The sequence below is a fragment of the Neopelma chrysocephalum genome, unplaced genomic scaffold (assembly GCF_003984885.1).
Source record: "Neopelma chrysocephalum unplaced genomic scaffold, ASM398488v2 Primary Assembly neopelma1_84, whole genome shotgun sequence".
In the NCBI taxonomy this organism is placed as follows: Eukaryota; Metazoa; Chordata; class Aves; order Passeriformes; family Pipridae; genus Neopelma; species Neopelma chrysocephalum.
Genome location: NW_020897746.1, coordinates 6,119,091 through 6,146,194, shown reverse-complemented (window position 1 = coordinate 6,146,194; position 27,104 = coordinate 6,119,091). Strand labels below are relative to the sequence as shown.

Sequence of the window (27,104 nt, the reverse complement as noted above, 5' to 3'; positions counted from 1 at the left end):
GCCAGCACAGAAGGCCCTAAAGCCTTGAATTTAAAGAGAAAAGGTAAGCTGTTGTTGTACCCGAGTGCTGCTGTTCCCTATGGTCAGCATTAAAACAACAGTAGGTTATAGAAACAGAGACTACAGAGACAAGTTGAACTTCTCCCAGTGAAGTGTTCTGATTCCACAGAACAACTGTGAAGAGGTGACAGAAAAATTCACTTTGAATTATTATTATTATGCTAGTATTGGTGATAACAGAGCGCTCTGTGATTTACCTGCTAAGTGGCTCCCACTGGCGGGGGAGGGAATAATTTTGAACTAATGCAAATACAAAGCAAATGTAAAAAGGGAACAAATAAGCCACAGAGAAGGAATTTTTTCCCTTGACTTCTCTCTGACCAAGGGAACTGTAATTACTGAATTAACCCAGTACCCCCAGTGTGAGTACATGCACACAAACTGCTGCCTGATAGAGCTCAGCTTCCAGTGGAGCAGTAATTCATAAAGCTGCTGCAACTTAATGGCTTTCGAGTCTAAATCAATATAGGTTAAGTTGTTGCTACTGTTTTATGCAGTAAAAGAGATTAATTGCACAGAAACATTTTAAGGCTGAAAGCCAGTGCTCAAAGCGAACCTGGAATAAACCTGAAACAACATCACTGTAGCAAAGGAAAAATTATGGTTATCCCAGGTGAAATTTGTTTCACATTGATTTGCACAAAACTTTATATAGGAGGATATAATGTTTACACATGGTTTACATTTCCTGTGTCCAGGTTTTTCGTTTGGTTTGGTCTCTAGACCATTTCCCTCAAGCTCTCATTTGTACCAACTACTGGGAACACTGTGATGAGTCCAAGACAGATCCCATGAAAACATGGTAGGGGCAAAGAGGACATAAAGGCCATCTCCTGCTTCAAATGCCCTATCTTGCCTACCAGCTGAACAAAATAATTAAGACACTAATTGAGGGTGTGAAGCAGTAAAAGCTATTTTACTACAGGACAATAAGTTTCTAAAAAAGCAGTGGAGGGTCAAAAATCACACACACAAAAAAAGCTTCCACATAATTTAGATGAATTGCAAAAAAAGTGTGACAATGTCTGTACCTCCCAGAGGAAATACAAAGCCAGAAATATCTGGAGTGGTGCAGACCACAACATGTTCAGGAAAGTCATCAGGTCCATGAAACGCTGGGCATCCACTGACATCAAGTTGACAATTTCTCCCACAGTAGATGAGCGCTTCGCTGAGTTTGTGATGGCTAAGGACTGAGAAGGAAGAGAGGTTCAGTGGATTCACAGTCTTGACAGACATGGAGAAACACAGAGAAGAAATCCTCAATTATTAGCAAAACAAGACACTCCCCTAACTCTACATCAATTCAAGACTTCATGAAGTGGTTTGCTTGTGAGCATCTCTATTTCAAGTACTATGTAGCATTCCAAAGAAAACCCAGCTGGACCTAATACACTCATAGCAAAAACATGTTATTCTCCTGGATCCCTCTTCCAAATCATAGAATGGCTTGTGTTGGAAGGGACCTTAAAGATCATCTTGTTCCAGCCCTCTGCCATGGGCAGGGACACCTTCCACTATCCCAGGTTGCTCCAAACCCGGTCCAACCTGGCCTTGGACCCCTCCAGGGATGGGGCAGCCACAGCTTCTCTGGGCAACCTGTGCCAGGGCCTCACCACCCTCACAGGGAAGAATTTCTTCCTAACATTTAATCTAAATCCCTCCTCTTTCAGCATTTAAAGTGAACCTGTGGTATATCTGGTGACCTACCCGTACACCCACATTAAGGTGCTGATAGCTAGAAAATTCTGTGAAGTACGACAGAGGTACTTCTAAAAACTCACCAAAACACCAATGTTTTACATTCCAGGAGGCTGTTCTTTTTCAATATGCCTGATCTTCCCTAACTGTGTGAGAACTCAGACCACTTTCTCGGCTATACACTGATGTTTCAGCACATGAAATGCCTCCAGTCTTACCTTGCGGTATATCACTCCAGTGATCCCAGTCCTCAGCCTCATCCCAGTAACAAAGCAGTACTGGAAATGCTGGTGAAGTATGAGTGTCTGCAGCACAGCACAGACAAACATCAAAGCCGCAATCAAAAATCCCCACCAGGCTGGGGCATCTTTGTTCTTGATGAAGCCAATTAATACACTGTTTTTCAGTAGATTGGGGAAGGAAAAGGAAAAAGAAACAGAATTAAAAAACCATGCAGCAAGTTTAATGGGATATAACACAGCTTCTCCCAACTACAGCATCCTGCCACATCCTCTCTCTAACCACAAAAAGCAAACAGCTCTGCAGGACACAAGCTGAGTTATGACTTCAGTCAAACAACATTGCAAAGATCCAGCAGCAAAACCTTAAGCTCTGCCAGTGAGAAAGCCCATTTGCAAATGAGCCTGAAAATGAAATATGAGGAGAAACTCTTGGTTTCCCCTGAGATCTAGAGTTTAAACACTCTGCTCACTGTCTGAGCTCTGTCAGGCAGCCCCCCAGGGCAGGAGGTGAATGATAGGACAGAGTAGGGCAGTGCAGCAGAGCAGGCAAAACCAGCTTCTTACCCAAATGCTCTTCAACCAGCCTGAGTCTGCTTCTGCCTGGGGTGTTTTCCCACAAAAAAAGCTAGATTAAAAGACATCCTCCTGGATGGCTGCATAAAGAGTTCTTCACTCCTACTTTTTTTTTTTCTGTAAAATGGTAGTCCCATTAAACTGGCTGTAGCATCTTTCATTGACAAGCCATTTCCTGCTCCTCACAGCTGCTCTTTGTGCTGACCTGCACACTGACATGCAGCAAACAGGCAGAGCAAGATATGGCAATGTCAAAAATCACATTTGTGATTTCAGCCTACTTACTAGAGCATTGAATTGTCAAAACATGGGAGGAAGAGAGATTTACCTCCATGGTTCAGATAACCAGCAGGGAAAAAGTATACCTGGAAACTACAAATAAGGCCCCAAAGCCTTATGGTAGAAGCATGAGATTGCTACATCTTTCTTCTTCCAGTCCAGAGAGATTTTCCTTCTGCACTACTCCAGTCAGTGGGCAGCCTCAGGAAAATATCTTCCTTGCAGCCCCAGTATGGGATTCATCAATTTTTTTAAAACATGAAACTATCTTACATGCAACCTGCCATCCAGCCATGGCTTTTTGATCTTCTCTTACCACTAGAAGGGCATTTTCCCAGACTGCAGGAATTTAGACTTGAGAAGAAATTCCCCATAATGTCTAGAGATATCACTGACAACATATCCAGAAATTTATGCAAATTTGAGAAATTCCCAGAATAGTTTATACTTAATGTGTTCTCAGAAGGAAGCCAGCTGCCTCCTCTTCACTGAGGTCTCTGGGAGAAGACAAACTGTGAGCTATTAAATGTCACCATACTGGGTCAGACCCTCTTTTTAGCAAATTTCTGGGTATGTCACAAACCACCCACAGAACAACATGATCTCAGAACAGTGGTTATTTTGAGAGACACTCAGATAGGAGCCTTCTCTTCTCCCCTTCCCTACATCCACCTGTGGCCTCCATCCAAGCTCCATCCCTCTCTCATGCATTAACAGGGCTATGTTCTTTTCCATTAATAATTGCTTGATAGAAACACTGGTATTTCCACTGTTACTTTCTGCTTAGTTAATGATTGTCTGGGGAAATTTTCACTTTAAGAATGATGAGAAAAAAATGTGGGGATCATGCCAATTCCTTTATTTATCAAGCTGGGCAACCAGCTGGAGATGGGAGGTACAGGTGTTCCTTATATAGAGAGAATTTGAGGACATACCACTTCTGTCATGACCTCTCAGTTGTTTTTTTTAATAGAACCATAATTTTCTTTCACGTGGAAATTCACTGCAACTGTGCCTCACACATTCTTACTGCTGTGCACAACTAAGAACTCATCTAAATGGTCCAAAACCTTTCCCAGATGACAGTAGCACAGCCAAGGCACCACATACTTGAGCATCACACTTCATCTGTGCATCAAGTCACGCCACACCTGCAACCACCATCAGCTCATGTGGGTATCAGATGTACAGAGACCACTGGATCCAGCCAGCAGTTCTTGGCTTTGATTTCACAAATAGTCCTTCAGAAATGGGGAGAAATTGTTTTGCACTGCTGCACGGAGCAACAACAGGTAATTTGTAATTCAAAGCTGTCTGTGGGTGATGGGCAATTTGTAAATCTTGCATTTCAGTGAGGTCTGTCCAATTTACAGCTGAGTCCACAGTAAAGAACTCCTGTCTTATGGCATTGGGAAGGTGAGGGAGCACATACTCCAGCACTGTGAGGGAAAGTAGCAATGCATTTCAAAAACAAATACCCCGTGCCAAAGCCAAGCCTGCACAGGGACTGCACATAGAAACTACTCACAGAGTAAACCAACCTTAACAGCTGGGGGTTGACGAAAGAAAGTAGGTCTTGTATCAGCTTGAAGAAGGAGCCAATTAAGAAGTATGGCCCAAAGGTCCTCAGCAAAGCTTTGAGAAAGGAAGGTTTCCTATTGTGCTTTTTGTCTCTGATCAGAACTTCTGCTTCCTCTGGACCATCTCCAACATGATTCAGCACATGGTTCGATTTCTTCATATATGTCACGTCATCTCTCCTAGGGAAACGAAACAAGCTACTGGAGACATCTGACAATGAGAATGTCATTGCCCTCTGTGCACAGCACTGCAGTTAACACCCAAAACTCTGCTCCCTTCTTTGCTCTGCTACTGACCAACAGCAAGACTTCCAAGAAGATCAAGGTGGATCAGCCTCTCTCATGTAATTGAGCCTCGTTTTCTTTTCTTTTTCTGCAGGACTTATGAGGTGCACTCCCCAGGCCAGAAAATCAATCATCATGGGATGAGAATGTGGCCCATAGGAAGAGGAGATAAAGTCTCAACTTCTGTAGGCAGAGGACAGAACTGACCTTGGATCTCCAGTTCCTTGTACAGGAATCCTCTAACTGTTGCTGTTACACACCACACAAGGCACCCTCCCCTACTCCTCCTGAGCCTGTGTTCATTATTCAATTAATGGCTGTACAAACCTGTAGCCTTCTCTGATCACACAGAGAAGAATTCTGAATCTCCCTGGGGAGACAGGCACTGAACCAGGCATAGCCCTCTCTAAATACAGAGTTTTGCATTCCTGGAAACCTGAAATCAAGCACAAACCTCCAAAGCTGAGACATCTCCAAGATCTGGACTGCAGCTGTCTGAGGTTCTTCCAGGAGAGAAACTTTGGGTTTAGGTGCCTAAATTTTACTTGGTTGACAATTTAAGCATTTAAACTCTGTTTGGTTGCATCCATTTCATTAACCACTGGACTCAGTCACAGAAATTTTTTCCCAACCTTAATGATTCTAGGATTCTATGATTCCTTTTTTACTTTTTGCCTCTCTTTCTCCAGCTGTCAAATAAGCTAACAAAAGTGACCTCTTCTGCATACTCTGACTGACTGATGACAAAAATGGACCCAAGAGGCCCATTCTGCTCTCCAGGGCTCGAGGAGTGTTTTCTAGAAGCACCTCTGGGGTTTAGCTGCCTGACTTCTGTTGCCCATCAATAAAGAAGGGGTGCTCTGGGAAATTATTTCCTCCATGAATTGCTCTCAAAGATCAGCCTGGCAACTTTTCTGCCAGCAAATATCAAATTGCTGTTGTTTCCTGGGGACCAGAGAACAATTTCCTGAATGTCAGACAGGAAAGCTAAGTCCAGGTGGAGCAGGGAGAAGGAAATTAGTCTGGGGCATATACGCTTTACAAGAAGAAACAGATGGAAGAAAGACCCTAGAAACAGTGAAGACTTACCAGAAGGCGTTTGAAAAACAACTTGTAAGTACTACCAAGTGAGGTTGGATTTATGATTTTTCATAAAGACTGCAGATTTTTTGGAGCTGGCTGGCTGCAGAGTCAAATAATTCCAACAGCCTGTGAGCATTCAATATGATCAGCGTGGCTAAGAGTCCACAGGTAGAAACTTGTTCACATCCTTTCAGACAAAGGCATTTGCAAATTCCAATTTCTCTGCAATAAAGTTTGAGGGAAGTGGGAGAACCTAAACCAGACAATTTATTTTTTCCCCCCCAGACAAGAACAAACAGTGTTGTCTTTGTCTTTCCAGATCAAACCTGGAGAGTTTATGAGCAAAGCCTTGTTTTTCTGGCAACCAGCCTATTAAACTCATTGAAGGATTTGAAGAAACAAGACGACTCGCCCCTGGCTTTGTGCTATTAAAGATGTTTATTACACTGAGCTAACAGCAAGGCAATGGTTCTTTTGCAGCTAAAAGTCCCAAAGGGAGAAAATGCACTTCTAGTGTTTACTACACGTAGTTAGGTGAGGTCGGGTTTTCAGCAGTGTGTGGGATTGCTCACGCCCAGTTTTTCATCAAAGCAAAGAGCATGTGCCTGGTTTCCATTATTTATAGCAGGGCAGATAACAGGTACTGATTATCTCATGGGAAAACACGCAGCTTTCTCAGTGGTGCTGACAAGGCCCTGCATCTCCAACATCTCTTCCTAAGGAGAGTCTCTAAAGCCAGAAGCTAACTAAAAATGAGGGAAAGTGCATTCCAGCTCTCTCTTCTCCATCCAGCACAGCTCTGACTTTCTCAGAAGAAACTGCACTTAGCAGCAAAGTGAGTGAGCAGAGACTTCAGCCAGGCAAGCAAAGAGAGCAAAAGCAAAGGAAAAATACTCTTTGCGTGTTTTATTATCTATAATAACAACTTAAATCCATGCTGGGCTCTCTCCTGCAACTCATTAGAAGCAAATGAATTTTTAGCAATTATTTAACAGTAATTCACAAGACAGCTGTGAAGCAAAATGTAAAAAGAGGTTACAGAACAACAGAAATGTGATAATCATTACCATAAAACAAGTTTAAAGCTTTAGCTATGCCAGAGTTGCAACTGATTAAGTTTTAAAAAATAAATGACTGCTATGTACACTGCAAATACTTTTCATGACACTTTCAACATGTGTACAACAGGACATGGCATTTTTAATGTCATAAAAGTTTGCTCAGGGCAGATTTAATGAGAGTTAAAAGACTAAAAAAAAAGTATTTACAATGGCTCCCAAGCAACTACCACTAATAATATTTGACATGAAGTAATAGAGAATACTTACCGATAACTGAAGAATGAGCAGAGTTTTCAGAGTTCTGTGAAACCCAGCAATCTGGAGTACAGTGATTTGCTTTGGTTTTACTCTTTTCCCCATTTTAGAATCATTAATATAGTTGCCACAAAATTTTACCTGAGCTAAATGCAAGCCATAATTTATGCTTACATTCATTGCCAACTGGCCCCAGTTTGCATGGATAATTTCCAAAATGCAATGAATCCCATGACAAAACTCCAGGCAGGGTTTCTGGTTTCCTAGCAAAAGTTTTCCTGGATCCCAGGCACTTCTGCACAACGGCTGCACTCTTACTATAAAACAGCCTGGGGGAGTGAGATTTATGTCTGTGCAAAAAAGACCAGAACCCAGACAATGCACATTATTCCACACCATAAAAATAGAGACATTAAGAAAATGAAAAAAAAAAAAAAAGAAACTAACCCTGAAGTAGAACCACAACCCATCCACACAAAGCACCAGTGGACAACTGCTGGTGTTAGTGCTGGAAACCTTTCAAATTTTAGCTGCAAAGTGGAGCTCTCCACATCATATTTAGCCTTGCCAAGAAGCTTACAACTCTCTCCCAATATTATCACATAATAGGGTCTTTCCAATTTGGCAAGGATATGCACAGAAGAGAACAGAGGAAAGCCTCGACATGGAGAAGAAACCTCCACAATGAAAGGAAAGGGAAGTGCAGGCCTCCTCCTTATTGACATTTTTCATTTGAAACACACTATTATCACATCTATTTGTTTGGAAACATTTTGGACACTAACCAGTGGGAGAAGGAAATAAAGTTGCACAATAGATAATTTCTTAAGATTAGGTTAGGACAGGACATGCAAATAAGAAGGATATCCTCTCCACCAGGGATGGAACTGTAGGCAAGTTCTGACCCTCATCCCATTTCCATCAGAGACTATGACAATTTTTTCTGTTAACTTTCTAGGCAACAGGAGTAGAGTCTCAGCAATAAAATGAGATATCTCTTTCCTCCTGCCTTTTACATGTTTCAAGTTTCCTATCTTTAGTGCTAGGAAATGAAGAGTTGCTCGCTGCTAAGAGCCTTAAGGCTAAAAATATTGTCAGGCCAGAAAACTCATGACGGAGATGATGACGAATTCCTTTTGGTTTATGGGTATAAAATTCGTGATCCAACATGCCTAGGAGGGATGCAACTATGCAGTTTCATATCTACCAGCTCGGTGATGAAAGCTGTTCATTTTCCTACAACCCAACCAACTCAATCCCTTCTCCTCACGCATCTTCAGCCCTTCTCCACATGGGGAGTGGCACTACCTGCCCGTGGAGATTTTAAGCACCTCGTTAAAAAGTGTGTTGGTGGCACACAGGCCCTCCAGGGCTCCTCTTTGCCTCTGCCTAGACATACTAAAATAAACAAATTTTACTGGTAATGAAGAACAGAAAGGTTGAAGAGGTGGGTGCATTTTTACTTGGCTCATTTTCACAGATGAGGATGTTGAAACGACTCAGAGAATCTCTGTTTGCAGACTTGTTCCTATACTCACTGTTTGCATTCTTCTTTTTCTCTGTCCCACTCTTTACTCAGTTGCTGCACGATATTTTTTGAAGTATCATCTTCATTCAGCGACCACAAATCTTTTTCTTCCAGAGGCCTTTTGTACCCATGAATTGCCATGCTGCACATATGGAGAAAAACAGCCCAATTCAGTTTGGGTAATAGTACTTAAAGCATTGCCAGAACTCTAGGACTATTAAGCCAACAAAAGCAAGAAGATACTCCACAGAATGAGTGATAATTACACCTCCATCTCCCTTTGTTCCTTTTATTGGTGTTTGTAATTAAGGAAAGGACATGATGCATTTTTGATTACATGTATTTTATTGAAAACATCACTTCAGAAAAAAAGGGCCAATAAAAATCAACTACCAGAAGCATTTGAATGAAACTGTGGTGTTAAATGAAAACAGTGAAGCTCTAGAAGTGAAAATAATTAAGTCTACCTGGAATAAGTGTTAGAGGTGAACAAAATGCAAAAGTAGAGCTCACTGAAATTAAAGCAAAAATCAGATTTCTCTGAAAACTACAGGTCCTCAACTGTAAGGGGAATTTTGTCAAGGGATTCTAGTTGCCAAGAATCTCGATAGGGAAGCTGAACATTCAAAACTCTGGAAGTTCAGAAAGATCTCACCCTCTCGCTAAAAGAACTTTACAGGGCTGTTACCAGGACAATTAAGTCACATGGATGGAATAATGAAGATCTCAACACACTCAACCACTGTGGAAGAGCTGGGCCTTAATATGACCTTTGACAACTGTTCCACTCCTTTATCATGCAGTAGTAGGCCCAATCTCAGATCTGCACCTTTCATACACATACCTTTTGTCAGCAGTCTCATTTGTATACATAACCCAGTTTACTTTCCCTCTTGCACAGAAAATGTCCTTATAAGAAAGCATTCACCCATGAACCTCAACAGGAAACAAAATGCACCCTCAGACGGGTGAAAGGCTGCCACAATTAATCTTGTGGAACACAGGGTTACACCTTGGTTTGGGTTATATTCCAGCACGTGGGGAGCACAAGCAGGCTGTGCACCCTTCTGGTCATGCCACAGCTGCTGCCACTCCTCTTCAGAGAAAAAGTTTTGGCTGTGTGTTTCCAAAAAGGCAAATGCCACAAGTGCTGAAACCACTGTGGATGAAAGAGCATCCAACATCAACTACTTACAGAGGGAAAGGCTCTGTGCTGCTGACTCTGAGCAACACAGAGCACAAGTAGAGTGTGGGCTTGTCAGCTGTCCAAGAGCTTGAAAAGAGAAGCTCACCTTGTAAACCACCAAAACGTCAGTCTTGACAGGAAGCCTGAATTTAACTCTGGACATGGATTCTATAATGAAGTTATGGGGGAAAAAAACCCAAAATAAATAAAGCAAGACATTCACCATCACTTTAATAAAACGACAGTCTATTTTGATCAGTTTTGGTATATTATATGGTGCATTACATGTACATACCTATGTCCTAACTAGACATAAAATTGATTTCTTTCATTTCCCAAGTCAGACAGAACTCCTTTTATCTCTAAAAATTGCTTCATATACTGCCTTTAAATCACACTTATATAAAGTGAAATGTCATTCCACAGTTTCTGAAATGTTCATTTTAAGACATGAACTCAACTTCTCTCTCAGCTTGGTTCAAACATAAATCCAATTATAGAGACCACTTTATGAACTGGAGAAGAAATTTAACCTGTGACACCACTAATATCTTCTGTTAATAATGTTTTTTCATATCTATTCTCAACACATATAGAACTCCTTTATTAAGACAAACCTCATAAACCTTTGCTAACTCTAGATGAATGTTAAGCAAGTAGACCACCATCTCAATAAAAAACACTCTTGAATTAATTAATATTACACTTCAAAGTTCATAAGTGTAATTTAAACTGCTGTGAAGCAGCAAGCAGGAGAGCTGCTTTCGCTATACAGTCATTTCTGATGGCACATATAATGGAAAAAAAGCTTCTAACCCCAATATTACTCTCCATATTCAGTGTTTTGCAAGAGGGTCACTAACTACTGCCATCTCAATGACAATCCAAAGCTGTTTCCAATGACAAGTACTCTCAGTGGAACTCTCAAAACACGATATAATCTGTAAAATTCAGATAAAGCAAAGTGAAAATACTTACAGTATCTGTACTGACAGGGGAAAAAAACGGAGGCTTCTCTTTAAAACACGAAAGGATCAACTCCACGATTATCAAAGCAAAGTAGATGTAAAACGTGGTAAACCTGAACCTTTCATTTACATGGCCCTAGAGGGAAAAGAAACACTAAGTGATTGTTTTTATTGTACTTCTCAGCCCACCCAACACACACACGCACAGACTCTCCCTCTTGACTTTTTCACGGCTTCTTTTGGCAATTCCTTTCTTTCTCTAAAGTTGAATACTGCAAAGTAGTTGCTAGCAGGAATTATCTCACAAAAGTATGCACATACTCTGTCAAGTGCCTAAGAACATGCTTATCTCCAAGCTTTTCATTAAATTATGTCAAGTTCAAAGTGCTTATACATCCTCACTGCACGCAGACACCCTCTGGAATCAGGCCTACATAACATCCTTTTAAATTACCTGTGGGGGATCTTGCAAGATCATGTCTTAAGCATAGGAACTGTCAACCCAGATCAGAGAACATCCTTTTACTTTAATATCTTGTCACTGACAAGCAGTCAGTGTTAAATACTTTCAGAAGAAGCTGCAAAAAACCACTGCATTGCATAATAACAATTCCATCTGCTCCAGAGATAATTTCTTTCCTAATCATGAGTCTGCAGTTTACTTAAAACTTATTGCTGTGAGGGTATGTCCTTTATACAGCTCTTTCATACCCTAATGCCATTATGAACATTGTCATTGTTCACTTAAAATGTTTAAACCTTAAGTGCAAGAGAAACTATATTTGGTTCTCAGCAGTTGCAAGAGGAGAAATGTTACCCAGACCTGTTGTAAGGCTCTGGGCCCATAAGTTCAAGTTGATTAAGGATTTAAACATTAATAGTCCAATATTTTTACTTATTAAAATTGCCTCTAAGTGGTGTTTGAAATGGTCTCACCAGATTGCAGCTATTATCTGAAGATGTTCTGCCCAGACTGTCATTAAAGGTTTAATTCAATCTCCGCCGGAATATTTACAACAGCCTGGTAAAGGAAAATCCTTGCTAACAGGGTACTGCTGCTAATAGTTACAAAAAAGCAAGTAGAAAACCAAGAAATCACCTAACAGAATCAACACTGATTTCACTGAGGAGAAGCAATCACCTTAATGTTTTCCAAGTGCTCTTTTCCTCTCCCAGGCTTTGATGATCTAACCACTGAAGCAATCTGCTTTGCCCTACTTAGTGAAATTTGTTTCTGTGAAAAACTTAACAGGTTTCTTACTGTGGGAGAACCTGCTATGTTTTCAAACAGCAATCATAACAGCCCAGGTTTCTTTCCTCTCCCTCCAACTTTCTGTTCTCTATTTACAGCCACAGTGGAGTCAAAATGCTGTCCTCAGCACATCAGGCACTGACAGAAGAAAGCCCATGGAGCTGTGTAATGTGGCCAAGCTGCCTAAGCAAAAAAAGAACTTTACATATTAAAATGTGTCATCTCCAATTATTACCCATCCCTATTTAAGCATGGCAGGGGATGGGAAAGAGATAAAAAAAGAGTCTGTTCTAACACATACACAGAGTTGGTACTGCCCTCACATGTCTATCAGGTTTCCAGTACAGCCCTGGGCTAAGCAAAATCTCCTTTTTGACATTGCATGAGAAACCCAGTTCCCTTCTAGTTACACAAGTCTGAGTCAAGGCAACAGAACTAAACTTCTCTTTCTCTCTGGCTCAGATCTGACTCCAAACTCTGTGATTCATTCCCTTCACAGAGATGTTAATGCCACATTTCCTGTTCCCCAAGTGCTAACAAGGATGGCGTGTTACCTGTGCTGTTGTAGCCATGATCTTCGACCGGAAAGGCCCCACGGCACAGAGCACAGACAAAAACCAGAAGATAATGAGCACTCCAGAGGACTGAACTCCTCTCAGCCTTTCGTATTGAATAAGCAATGTAGCCAACAGCTGTAAAAGTAAATACGGGAACACGTGAACACGGTCCTGTCCCACGGCTCCCCCTCTTCACACTCTCAGTTTGGCAGATCTTACAACCATCACTGACAGCAGGACCCCTCTGAAATGAGGCCCCATCGTGGCTCCACAGAGGCCAGTGACAAAACCTCCTTTATCTAAGGAAAGCAGCGAATAACTATGAAATAATTTGTTTTACTGTTTTGAGAGCCTCATCTCCAGAATTCAACTTTTAAACCAGACTTTGCACCTAGGGCTAGGAGCAATTAAATACTAGGTACAAACATTTTGAACAAAGGTAAGAGCTACCTTTTCTCCAGTCCAGATGGACAATCATGACCTGTCTAGAAAATAAGATTTTTTTTTTAAAAATCTAACCAAGGAAATTAAAAACCCAATAGGCAAATTTTACCGCTCTATTTTTTCATACAACAGCCACAAGCCTGTTTGTCATCCTAGGCAAAGCAAACTTGGCTTGTCTAATGGAGGAACAACCACCTCCAGTGATTACAGTTACCTCCAGTTTTACAAAGTCCAATACAATATTGAACAATGCACAAGACATGCCCTATTGTATCCCCCCATTTAGGCAAAGTCATATCCAAATTCTCTCCAGACCTGAATCCCAAGCCTGGACAAATAGGTAAAAGCAAGGAGGGAGACAGAACAATCTCTCCATTATAAATATTTTAATTTACACAGCTGAATCTACTTGAGAGAGATATTTCTGACTGTGGCCTTTTCAGCAGCAAAATCTGCTTCCATAATACAAGCACTAATAATTCAGTCAAAAAAGGTCAGGATAAGGCAATGAATGCAAAGGGGCTCCTTATCCTTCATCTGCCTAAGAAAACGTTATTCATACTGGTCACAATAAACAGAAACAGCTACAAACCACAGTGATGCCAACGACCAGTGGGGTCACAAAATAGACTGGTGGAGGGGTTCTGTTTTGCAGGAGCTCGTGGAAGGAGTAGAAGAGGTCAGCCCAGCTCACGGACCACAGCAGGACACCAAACAGCTGAAAGCAGTCAAACAGGAACAGCATTTGGTAAACTCCTCTCCGAGGGCAGTGGGAGAGCTGACAAAACCATCCTGATTCACAGATTCCCAGCAAAACAAAGCTGTGTAAACAGAGCAACAGCGCTAAAGGAACTGTCCCGCTGCACTCAAACCAAGGGTCTCATCTCAACCGCTTCATGAGGGATTTGCAAACACAACCAGTAGAAGCTCTAATGTATTTGCCTGGTTTTTTCCCCCTACTATTCCATTTGGATTAGAAACACAAGCAGCATCCAGATTAAAGGCAGACATGCCCTGAAGCAGAAGCCTGGTATTTTTCTCCAGGAGTAAGTCCAGTTTTTTCATGGCCTATGGAAAAGTGACTTGTTTGCTTTCCTTAGACCCAGTCACTTACAAACCAGGCACCTCTTAAGTACAAGCTGGAGATGAAATCACACAGCTATTGGGTGTGGAGAGTGGCTTAAAAAAACCCCTTCTTGTCCTTACTTTCACAATGAGATGAAATTCCCACTAGACCTAGCTTAAGGTCTTTGTTTTGCAGCTTTCAGTGGTTTAAACCTTAAGTAAGAGTGAAGCAGCATAGTTTTGGCTCACAAAGGGGTGAACTCTCTTCTGCAGAGAAATCAACTCCTCTCTCTACCCAGAAAGTGGGCTCGCAGGAGGGATTTCCTTCCTCAAAAATCTGTACATAAAGTTTCTTTTCTATGAGCACGTTCTTCAGTTCCCCCTTAAATCAGAGGGACTTTTGTTGAAACCCTACTGCAGCATTTCCTTAGATTCCGAACCAATGCTAATGAACCCTACACTGCACGTGGAGCACTGCAAAGGCATCTTACCGTCTTGAACCTGCTCAGCACGGACAGCACGATGTACCCTCTTTTGTTGCGCTTTAGGTAGAGAAGATAAAAGGGTAATGCACTCCATAGATAAATACTGGGGATCCAGGCTAGGATGGTATTCTGGAAACACGGTGTCAGGTCTGGGTTATCGGTGTGTATCGTAAGATTTGAGTCCTGGAAAAGAGATGAGACACGTTTATTAACAGAGGCAGAAGTGCTGCCAACTCTAACATCTGCTTGAATGAAGTTGTATCCAGAATCTGATGGAGTTAGCACATGGCCCGAGCAAGAGCTTTCCCAAAATACCTATCCCAACCACTTGTGGTTAATCTGCTACAGTGAAAGGGCTAAGTACAGCTATAAAAACTGGGTAAAATCCAAAAATGAAAGATTTCTGCCCTCCTGTATCTCACAGCTGGACATATATTTTGTAGCAGACAACCCCCCTGTGTTTCTGTCTTTGCTGAGGCTCATTTACAGACGCTGATACCACGACATTTCTCAGGCATTCCCAGGAGTGCATTGCCTGAAGTGCAACTGCTAAACAAAGCTCTCAAGGCAAAACCCTCCACTTGAGAACTCATCCAGCAAGAATGTCCAGCACTGGAGAAAATGATCAGATTTAGATCAATTGTGTGCTGACCTGGGAAAACTCCCTCTGTTTATGACTAAAACTTTGTCCTTCTTACTCATATACTTCCAACTATAATTACTTCCCCATTCTAAACAAAGGTAAAAGGAATGTACTCTACATGCAGGTAGGAATATCAGTTTTCTGGAAACACTTCAAGCAATGCTTTCCATCTGTGACCTTGAACACCACAATTCACATATGCACTCGTATTAAGGATTTGAATGCACACCTGCAAAAACATAGTTACACACATTCAAACTGAAATAGAACTTTCAGCACGGTGAAGGGGAACTTGGTTTAGATCAAACCTACTGGAAATTCACAACTTGCATTTCGCCACCTGATGTGTCATCTTATATGTGGTAGATAAATACTTACTTGCAGGAAACGTGAAATTGCTTTGTTGTACTATCATTAACAAGCAGGTGATAAAAACTAAGATATCTCTGGTTCAAATATGCCTTATCTCTGCACTGGAATAATTTAGTTGTGCTTAATTATTTTTGGGCGTGAGCCCTCAGTAGAAGTATGTTACATTTACGCTGAGCCACTTCTCTTCCCTTAAAACTGACTGACTAGTCTGAATATGAATTCTTCAAAAGCATGTCCAGTTCTTCTTTTGTTTACCAGCACAATAGGGACCAAAAGCTGAAAGCAATGGTTGATTTTAGGAAAACTGAAGAGCCACAATCTGCTGACAAGCTTTCAGTTTTGGTGATGATCCATGAGCAGGGACATCATTGCATCGCTGCACCGGTCCACAAACACACAAACAAGCTCATAAGTGTAATGAAGTTACAAAGCCTTGGCAGGTTGCAGGATGGTTTGGTTGAACTGTGACAAGTTTGCCACTCATTACTTCAGCTTTGGCAGTGGTGAAGGTTGGCACAAATCCATCGGATTCATATCTGAACTGAGCCCTTTGCCGCAGTTGGTGCCTCTCCAGACGAGAAATGGCTTTTTTTGGAGGCCTACAGGCACCCAGCGTGGGCCAGGGGAATAAAAACAGTCCCAATTACCTAAACAGGTTTATCCAGACCTAGTGGAAACTTCAGCCACAAATCAACAACACAGAGGCAATTACACAGCAATTCAAACACAAGATCAAAACCAAACTCCAGCCTCACATTCAAACTATTTCAGTGAGCAGGTCTCTGGCACCAGAAAGGATGATAACATTTAAAGAGCACCCATTTCTGGCTCATCATCAAAACATTTCAGCATCTCTAACATGATAAGCTCCCCTAGTAGCTACTCTGCCTGGGGCAGGAGATGCCCTCTAGAAGTTTGGAGCTCTTTAGTTCCCAAGTAGGAGCTTATCTACTCTCATTTATTCAACAAAATACTGATTTCCTCTTTAAATTACATGTGGTTTAGCAATGTCTTGAGCATGTTTGCAATTGTGCTCCTTTTGCTTGCTGGAAAAAATCCTGGAAAAGGAAAGCAGAGGAAGAATAGCAATAAATGAGCACAGAATAAAACAAAGACTCGGTTTAAGGGGAAAGTCGTTGAGGGGAGGAAAAAAAGCCCCACTTTTAATTTAAACCTTTCCTATAAGACCAAAATGTCCAGAAATGGCTTTTTGTCTGACATCAACCTAGAAACTGCCCCAGATGTCCATTAACTGACTGAACACAAGCTGCCTATTGTATCCAAGACATAGACTGTATGGCTGCCAAGCCATTTGAAGGTTTTCATTAACTCTTATTTAAACAAGGGAAAGGGCTTGCATTTCTGAATATATAAATGCAGCTGGCCAGAAAACAAAAATTCCTTCCTTAAAAAAAAAAAAAGTAAGATTTTGAGATTTGGTTGAATTATCCCTGAGAATAAAAGTGGAACCTTCCCAAAATTACATGAAACCACAAAAAGCAGAACCCACCTGATGACCAACAAGAGCCTACTGCTCCCAAGGCACGTGGGAAACAGGGATGTGGGCTGAAGGAGAAACTTATGGCCAAGGTGACAGAACTATGACTACTGGCTATTTTGGTGATGTTTTCCCAGGTCCAATTTCATTCTGAACAAGATAAACAAGCTTTCCCAGAACAGATCTGTTTCTGTAAGCATTTGTTTCTGCTCTGAGAGCAGATCCTTGAATACAAGAGGGGTTCCTGTTAGAAGGCACAGTCCCTAAAACATTTAAGTAGTGGAATTCCATGCAAATTACTAGCTCTCCCTGAGACCAGACCACAGTGGACTTATGCTGCTATGTGTCCTGGGATAGAGTTTCTATGTATTTATTTTTTTTAATTTACTTTTACTTATTTTCTCCCTAGTAGCTGATGCAGTGCTCGGTTTCTCTCTTTTTTTTGTTGTCTCCCTTTGCATTACAATTATATTATTACTATTATTACTATTATGATATTTTATTTCAATTATTAAATTTTTCTTGTCTCAACTCATGGGATTTACCTGTTCTCCAGGTCTCCTCTCATCCCACTGGGGGAGTGAGGGTCGTGAGGGTGCAGCTGCTGGCTGGGGTTAAACCACGCAGGATGCCACGTGCCATGTAGCAGCGACTCTGCTGTGAATTATTGGTATTACTTTTAAATCTGGGAATCTGGAAGCTGTGTTTCTTACCACATTTCTTACCAAGCTGGATCTGTTTTCATGGAGCTGGCAGTTCCACTTTATGGCTCTATAAATCACCACACTGACAGCATATATTCCAACATCCACTCCAACCCTAAACAACTCATTTTGAGTCAGAATACGACACAAAGGTTCAGTACAATCTATCCTGACCAAGCCAACATTGTTAAATATTGCTAAATACCCTTCAATTCAGCAGTAAAGTTACAGAACTCCACCCTGGAGAACAAACACAAGAAGCAACAGCTGCAGGGACACATCAGCTCTGACTCCTGTCTTTGTGGCTCCTGCTTTAATCTGGCTTTGCCTTCCCATATGCTGAACTCCATCCTGGGATGCAGAGCAAGTTGAAATGCTTCTTGTGTCGTGACTGAGGATGTGTCCTGCTTCTGCTCTGATGGAGGATGAAACACCCACCTTGGACTGTCTGGGTTTGAGGGTTTTCTTTGGACTTGCTATTGAAAGAGGTCTAATATGCTGATGTTGGATCCCTTGGCTATGGGATCTCCTGAGAGCCACTCACCTTCCTCTGGGCATCACGGCTCTGCCTCAGGGTGCCCTTCAATGAAAGCCCTCTGAAAACTCTCTGCAGCAGCTTTGTGACCCAGAGATGGGGTGACAGATCAACAGGCACCTCACCAGGGGAAGTACTCAGTAGTAGATGTTGAGAAACACAACTTCCTCCAAGAAACTCACCCCAGGAAAACTGTGAGAGCCAGCATGTCCATCTCAGCTATTATCACTGTCATCCCACTTCCCCACAAGCAAGTCTTAAGGGCAGCAACCTGTGACCTATCACTAATCCAAACTCCCACTGTGCTCTGTGGCTCCTCCTGTCTACCAAGAGCTCTGGGTCAACTGTCTGTATGGAGCACCATCTCCTTGGATTCAGGATTCTTGGCTGCTGGAGGCTCTGCTGGTGAGATACAGCATTGCAGAAACTACCAGCCCACTGTACAGAACTCCCTGGGCACACAATTTACTTAATCCTGTAATACCCAAATACAATGCCAACACCCATGGGAAGAGATTAGAGATGCTTGTTAGAGCTTCACAGCAGAAAAGGAGTCCCTTGGAGTCTAAAACTTACAAATTAGTGGGGCTCTCTGTTGATCAGTTAAGGGTATCACTGACATTGGCCCTTGCAGCAGCTTTCACTCACACCCATCACTCCAGTCAGTCTTTGGATAAACATGGCCCTTGTATTAAGGGCAGCAGGACTTGCATTTAAATGAGCAGTTTTAAATACATGATCTTCATTTAAGGGAAGGTATTCAACAGGGGGAAGCTCTGAGCAACATCAAATCTGCTCTAATACTTAGTACTTTCTATTACACTTTCCCCTCTGGAAAAGAACACTGCTGTTGAAATAACCATCCTTAAAACTGATAAAGCTTTCAAAAAAAAAAAAAATAGAAGTTCAACGCCACATATCTTGGTCTTCCTGTACATCATCCCTTACAGCTTTCAAAGAAAAGGGAACAAACAGAAAGCCTAAAGCTAGGCTCAAAAACAGCAACAGGGAAATTCCTGTGTGTCCCTTTCCCAAAACTCTCAGATGATGTTAATGGAGCCTGCTGAAAAAGACCAGCTGGTGTTCTGGTCTTGAGTTTTAAGTCTAAACCAACTCCTACTCCACTAGAGAAGCTTAAAATAAAACTATCTCACCCTGGCTTTACCCAGCATACAGCTGATGCTGCAGCAATGCTCCTCAAACAGCCAGTGATGGAGAGCTTCCAAGCCCTAGAGAAGACCAACAGCATCTCTGCAGTCTCAAGCAGTTACCTCCCCTAAATGGATAAATTAATACATGTTTCTCTCTAAATTTTTACAGCTCAGAGAGACTCATGACAAGCACAGGAAACACAAATCCAATCGTTATCTGCTGGAAGGTGAAGGCCATTGAGCTGACGTCATTCACACTCTACCCAAGGCTAATACAAACCCTGCTGGTGTCAGTTATCACTAGTTTGCATGTTATGCAACATTAAAAATGAAATTAGAAAGCTGACCAGGAAGGTACACATGAGGTAGAAAAGATAGGGAAGTGAATAACTGACAGTAACAATGTTTCCGTGCGGTCCATAAACATGGAAAGGGTTTCTCGTGTGGAACAAATTGTTAGTGAGAATTAAATGCAGAGCAGGATCTTCCTGCCCTTCTTTTGCCCCTAGATCTGGTAAATACTCTGCCAGGGAGTTTCACTTGCACAGCCTGTCAAAAAAAAAAAAAAAAAAAAGAAAAAAAGAAAAAAAAGGATGTTTTTCTCTTGGCTCTACCACACTGCCTGCTCACCACGCTGCCTCCTCCCAAGAGCAAGGGTGGCTGTGCAGTGGCTCTGAACTGCAACACTAAAAACTATCAGGGCCCAATCTTAGCTACAGCACAGGCTTCACCTCAGCCTCTCCATATCTCACCTCCCACTTCTGCCTGTTGTCCGTGTCCTCTGTTGATAAACTCTTCGGGGCCAACCCTAATAATCATTTCAGTGCACAGATACAACAAGCACTGCTCCAGGCCTCCAGAAGGCTGCCAGTTCCAAATGGCCTTTTCAGAGCAAGATCACTCATTTACGGCTCTGAAGGAAGAATATCACCTTACACACAGGAGGAGTTAAGGTACTTCATTAATCCCCAGTGGCTGCTGCACAACTCAATTCTTTCTCATGATTACATGAACATTTCTCCCCACCTCCTAAGGGCAAGAGGGAACAACATTCTCCAACACCACAGCAACGCTGCTCAGTAAAAAAGGTGGGGTTGGAGGACATAAGCATTTATAGTTCTGCATGAACCACACAGTCCATAAACAGAAACAGCATTTTTCTGTTTACCAAGCGACTGCACCAGTTCTCTACATAAGTGAAGGACACCGTGCAGGGCGCTGAACTTTCTCTTCCTGAACTCAAAGGATCTTTAATGGCTTGTTTTAACGGATCAAATAGGTCTGGCACAAGTCTAGAGCCTATATGAGCCAGCTGATGGTCGTGGAGTAACTAGTCACAGGTTTTTGCTCTGGTTGAAATTTCATTACACAAATGGTACCAACCATGCCATGCACTTGAGAACTGTGGACTAGACAAAAATCAAGGTATGGGCTTAGTGATAGGTGTTATACAAAACAGTAATTTCCCTTTCTATTCTCCTTTGAGTTTTAAGATTAGAAGTTAAGAGCTTCTCTGCTGTCATGAACAAAGCTAAGACAGGATGAAAAAAGGCAGGTTCATATTCTCGAGAGTCGTGTGACCCCAGGTAAAGGGGCTTTCAGAAAAGCTCCTGTAGCTTCAGAGAGGGAGTCAAGTAGAAGTGAACCACACTAAATATATGGACTGAAGACAACATATATCCAAAATAAAAGTGAAATCCATTTACTCCAACTGTTTTAGTAGAATCAATCCTCTGGCTTGAAGAGAGGGACATTCGTGTACCTGCAGAGGGGAAGGCACAGTGCAACCAGACAGGTACAAGAATCAAAAGCAGGACTGGGAGGAAAACAAAACAGGATCATTCCCTCAGAAGAAAGTTCCCAACTTTTTTCAAAATTGACCAAATCTATATACTGTTGTAGAGAAAACCTGCTGTTAATGGCATCATCAAAGGCCATATCCTATGGCCTTGTGCAAGTACAAATAAAGGAGTGGGGTGTCCTGTTTCAGACCACTGTGATAATGGGTGTGGGGGGAATGTCCTTAACTTGAGCCATCCCATCTCCTTTCAATTAAAGGAATTGGGTTAAATCAAGGTTCATCATCAATTAAGAAGGGACAGGGACAGCTAAACCAGCTGCAAATGAGACAGTCCCACTGTGACTCCAGTTTAAGCTGGCCCATCCAGTTGGGCTGCTGTGCAGTAACAATATAAGGGACTGTCACAAAAACTCCTGCCATCAGTGCTGCTCTGAGAGCAGGTGGGGAAGAATCTAGAATAAAATTCATTCAACTGGGGGGAAGAGGAGAGATTTTTCTTTTAATTGCACAAATGTCAAATGCATTCTCAGAAACTTTCAGAAAGAAAAAAAGAAGTTATTACTTCTGAAACTAAATGATTTTCACTTTTGAAACAACTCCCATGAAACAGTTTTTCTTCTCCATCTCCTTCATTTCCCATTCTGTTCTAACTCAAGGCTTTATGACACCTGCACATGACATTACTGTAAATGACCTAAATTTTATTACATTGACTTCACCTCTCACGCTGCCACAAGATTAGCACAGGGACAACGTGCCAGCTCACACAGGCCCAGCACGGAATCAAGGCTGGCGGTTGCACAAAAGCCTGGACACATTCCTAGGAAGATCTCTGGCTGCTGGCTGCTGTGCTCTCCTCCAGCTCAGCCAAATAATGTGTGACTGGATAATGGCCCATCACAGTCACGGCGGGACCAGGAGACAAATCGAGCATTAGCTTACTGGAAAAATCAAAGATCTCGTTTAATAGGTTTTTCAAAAGAATTTTTTTTAAATTAAATTTTAAACACTAATGGTCTCCTCATTTTAATACATTACAAATTTGCACATGTTGAAAGGAAAGGATTATCTCTCCCATGGCACAGCGATTTGCCTACCAGGTAGGTGAGGCCCCATCTCAAAACACTTTATATTCTTAACCATAGTGATTAGATTTTAGCTCCATTTGAAGGAGCTCCTCATGCAACTCAGATTTAGTTTCAGTATTATTTCTTTTCAGGAGGCAAACTTTATAGAATGCCTAAGCCCCAGTTACTCCCTCTACCAGCTGTGTCACATAAGCTAAAATGGTCTGGGGAGGAACAGTTGTGTTGAAAGATGAAGAGCTTTATTAATTGACATCATCATGGAAGGGCTCCCCTGATACTGGCAGCTCTCACTGGTATGAATTTTTGCTCACAACTCTCAAATCCAGACTTTGTCTTCCCAAAGAGAGTCAAATACAGGCTATCTGACTATACAGTCTATGCCTTTTACACACAAATGAATGATAACAGGTCCTGGCTAATACTCCAGATCCAATGCTAAATATTTATACTGCTCTTGACGTTGAGAATCTGTGGCCCAAATCCATTAGCTTCCATTCAACTCATTTCAAGAATCTGAAAATCTTGAAGGATTTGAGCTTAAGTACTTAATTGTTTTTAAGTTCAGGACGTTGCCAACACAGCTACCCTTTGAGAGAGCAAAGCTTCATAGATGTGATGTCTGAAGGGATCATTAAAGTCACCTATTTTGATCTCCTGCCTTACATGAGAAAGAACACTGATACCTGATACAATTACTTGTGAAGAGATTTATAGGAGTGGGACTCAGCTGAAGTTGGATGCAGTTAACAAAGATTATGTGGAGGTCTGTATCATGTCTAAATATCTATAAACACTGAACATTCTGTGTTTATCACAGGGTGGCAGAAGGGGAAGCTAATATATAAACAAGAGCCAGTCTGGGCCATGCCACCCTACTGCAGGATCCTTCCTTTGCAATGATCTCCTACCACCTTTTGCTTCACTCATCCTCTGGAACTGATTTAGTTGAGAATATAATGGAATAATTAAAATTCAATGTTTCATTATTACTTTAGAGCCAAATCATGTAAGTTATGGGGGTTTTTTTAAATGAACTTGTACACATGTTTCAAGCAGTATATTATTTGTCATTTTGCTTGAAAGAAACATTTCTTCTTACTACAGCTATCCTGAGTCATCTTGAACCACAAACAATTTAAGCATGATGCAGCAAAAGGGGAAATTATGCAGAGGGGAGACTGGTGCCATTTTGAACCAGCAGAGCAGGAAGATGCATTTCCAGAGACCAGCGTGACTTTTAGCCTAAATCTACCAGAATGTGACAGAATGACTCAAGGTGAAGAAATACCCACAAACCTAAAGGTGAAAAGGGTGCTTGTAAGGGACTTTCTGAAAGCCAAGACTGAGGTATTGTTTACTCTTGAGAGTTGCAGCAACTTCCTGTTGGATTACTCAAGAGCCTCTGGATGAAGAAGGAGCCAGCACTCCACGTGGGACAGGAAAAAAAAGACATCTGTCAGGAGACCAAGACAGAGGGTAGGCAAGGAAACCGAGCTCTGTGAGCCAGGCAGAATCAAAAGGAACTGAGAAGTTGTGGTGTCCCCTTTGAAGTGTTATATCGCTTGTTCTCCCATTTCCTATTTATGCTGTTAAAAAAAACAAAGCACACCACCTGAAATACAAGCTGCTGCTTAAGCCCAGGCACTTTGCCTGTCTGTAGACTAAGGTGTTTATATGACCCCTCATCCCAACATTACCCAGCAGCACTGCTGAGCACTTGAGGTTTTATCCTCACAGCACCCACTGTGCCATTTCTTACCCAGAGAGGCTGAGCTGCAGTAAGACAAGGTGTCTTTCCACTGGAACAGAATTTGGTTTTCTAAGCCTGTGCTGTTTAGCCACGAGGCCAAAACACTTCTGCAGCAAACACTCCCCAGGAGATCACTTTGCTCTCCTCGCAGAGCAGCTGCTCACGTTTTACTACAGTGAAGGACAAAAGCAACAAATAAGTGATAATTCAAATAAGAGAACTGGTATCTACTCCTCAAAACAGAGACTGTGGGCCACGTTAATCAGCAGACCTATCTAACACTCTTACTATCACACTGAAAATATGTGACACAATAAATAGGAGGTAATTGCAGGCAATGGTAAAGAACACACCTTAGGACTGCCTTGTGTGGGTATGTGCTATTGCACTCATCTCCTCCCAAAAGGCATTTAGCATGGGAACACAGCTAGGAGATATTAACAACTGAAGTAGACAGCATGATTCTAAGTGTTCAGATGAAGAGATTGTTCATACTGCATTTTCAAATCATAATATTCCAGTTGTTCCTCTTTTATATATAAATAACCTACATTTGTATTAGCAATTTGCTGGTTTCATGTTCAACAGGTAAAGCAGTAGCTGGAAGCTAAAAGCTTTTATAGATTTCTAATGTGATCTACAGTGCTTCCTTTTACTTCTTATTTCTAAAATGGTTTGAAAAGGAAATTATTTTGCCTCTGCACAAACACAAAAAAACCCCATCAGTTGACATTTCCAGCAAAATTCCCCACCCTGCATCAGGGTGAAGAGTTGAAATCTTAACACTTTCAATGAGCCAAAAAAAATCCAAGATAAATCAATCATCTGTTAAAGCTGATATATTCCAATGTAAACATTTTCATGAGCTAATTCTGAATTGTTTTGTTTTGATTCCGATCCCCTTTTAACAGAAAAGTATTGTAGTTGGTTTAAACTTCAAAACAAAGAACTGATTAAATTGAAACAGCATGTTTCGTTTTGCTCTAAACAATTTTAAAACTGACATCAATATGACATTTAGCTTCCAAAAATATCTGGATTTTCTTTGACAAAAAATGGGGAGCCTAAGTGCATCAGCTAAAAAAAAGTGAATGTTGATACTGGTTCACATTTTATCAAGTTCTAGTTTTAAACTGCAAAGCTGAACACCATTCATTAGTTTGGTGCACAGGCTGGGAACTGCCCTTCACCTTGTTCTCCCTTCTTCAAGTGTAGAGCAGCAGGAGAAACCCCAGCTTTTGTGGGCACAGTTCAAAACATATGAAAAGCATATTTGCACAGCAAATCATTTCATGGCGACTGTCATCTACCTGGTCATCACTTAAAATATCTCATAAAATCAGCGCACTGCACACACTCCTACTCAAGAGAAAATAACCACCAGCTGCTGAAAATAGGATGGTCATGGAGTTCAATCTGTTGGTCATTGGGTCAGTGCTCCATTTCACATAGTTATTGAGTACCACTTTTTAAATCAACTAAACAGATGGGAAGTTGTTCTGACTCCAGACAACTCTGACAGAAGAAACAGAACAGTTCTAGAGAGTGCAGATACCCCAGGCAGCAGTGCACAGGGCACTGGGATGGAGTGTAACAGTACGGCATAAAGTACAGAATGATGCACTAAATTCAAAAAATCAGCAAAACTTCCTAGGCATTTTACATTAATGTATCAATAAGCTGTTACAAAAGCTTTGGGCACAAAGAGTTGTTGCACTACAACCCTTCCTTGAGAAACTAAGACACGCTTCTGGAGGCAGTCTGCTAGTGAGCAGTTTCGATCTGTTGGTGCTTGTTCCTGCTCTAGAAGTGTTTATAGTAGAAATAATACGAAAATACTTGTTTGAGCAAGCTTATCTGCCAACTGTTGTGGTAGAGAGAGTGCAGCACACTTGGAAATGAAATGTGAACAAGGAAATGTAACCAAGAGGCTTAGGAGCCAAAGTCCTCTTTTAACGAGTAATGCTGGGAAAGTTATTGAAAGATAATTAGTTATCTGAGGATGGAACTCAGCATAAAGTGCTCAGAGCCAATTGCTTGTGCTGTCCTGTAAAAGCTTTCCAGCAGTGATGCAACTGCAGACATTCCTTTTCATTCCTGCTCCTCATTTGAAAAAAACCCCCAAACCTCCCTTGAGCTAAATCAGTATAAAAAAAGGGACAGATAAAAACTGATTTATCAGGCGGCAATTCCAGCGTCACCATAGATGCTCAAATCCCTGTGGATTCATGCTGTGTCTGCCTACACTGCACAGAGAGGGAAGCAGCACGCTGAGCCTTGGGGAAACCCAGCGCTTGTAACAGCACTTACACACTTTCACCATCAGAGCAGACCATGGCAGCAATTTCCAAACTTTTGTGCTTACAAACCCATTGCCTGCTGCAATCAGCTTTTCCCAAGTGCTGACGGCTCCAAATACTGAGAGAAGCCACTGCAATCCTCCGAGTTTGGTGACTACTCTCGGTTGCTACGAACCCATCCTTCTTTAGCAGTAACAAAGCACTGAACAGGGAGCAGTTTGCCACTCATGGGAGTGACTCTGAAGAGCAAAATACATGCCAAAACAGGACTCTCAGAAGAAGGGAACAGTCAGGTTTACTGCTGTGAGGTGGACTATGCTGGGAGAGCTGCACCCCCCGTGGGATGGTCTGTGCGGTCCCCCGGGGTCTTGGCTCTGCTCGGGAGATGCTGAATCGCGAACAGAACGCACCGGCCCTTCCGCTGCTCCCGCCCGAGCCGGGAGCGGGCGGAGGCACCGCCGGCCCTGGGACGGCCCCCGGGAGCCAAGGCGACCGAGGGCAGGGTCCGCTCAGCCCCTCGAGAGCGGCAGGACCGAGGTCCCCGTGCCCGCTCCGACCCGGCACAGGGGAACCCCCGGGGGGAGCGGAGCCGAGCGGGACACGGCGCTGCCCCCCCGCCCCGGGGGGGCGCTCCGCGCAAAAACCGCTCCAGCGGGGC

At 42.2% G+C, this 27,104-nt stretch overlaps 1 protein-coding gene across 1 annotated transcript in view; it reads right to left on the bottom strand.

Annotated features, from left to right (window-relative positions):
* ABCC3 (ATP binding cassette subfamily C member 3) overlaps nt 1-27,104 on the bottom strand; it is a 46,593-nt gene that overhangs the window by 19,377 nt on the left and 112 nt on the right. The window contains exons 2-11 of the mRNA XM_027691833.1: nt 14,611-14,787; nt 13,647-13,772; nt 12,608-12,745; nt 10,812-10,937; nt 9,940-10,001; nt 8,658-8,789; nt 4,397-4,615; nt 1,980-2,157; nt 1,092-1,253; nt 9-23 (exon numbers count right to left, since the gene is read on the bottom strand). Of these exons, the coding sequence (XP_027547634.1) occupies nt 9-23; nt 1,092-1,253; nt 1,980-2,157; nt 4,397-4,615; nt 8,658-8,789; nt 9,940-10,001; nt 10,812-10,937; nt 12,608-12,745; nt 13,647-13,772; nt 14,611-14,787 (1,335 nt within the window). The remainder of the gene's footprint in view (nt 1-8; nt 24-1,091; nt 1,254-1,979; nt 2,158-4,396; nt 4,616-8,657; nt 8,790-9,939; nt 10,002-10,811; nt 10,938-12,607; nt 12,746-13,646; nt 13,773-14,610; nt 14,788-27,104) is intronic.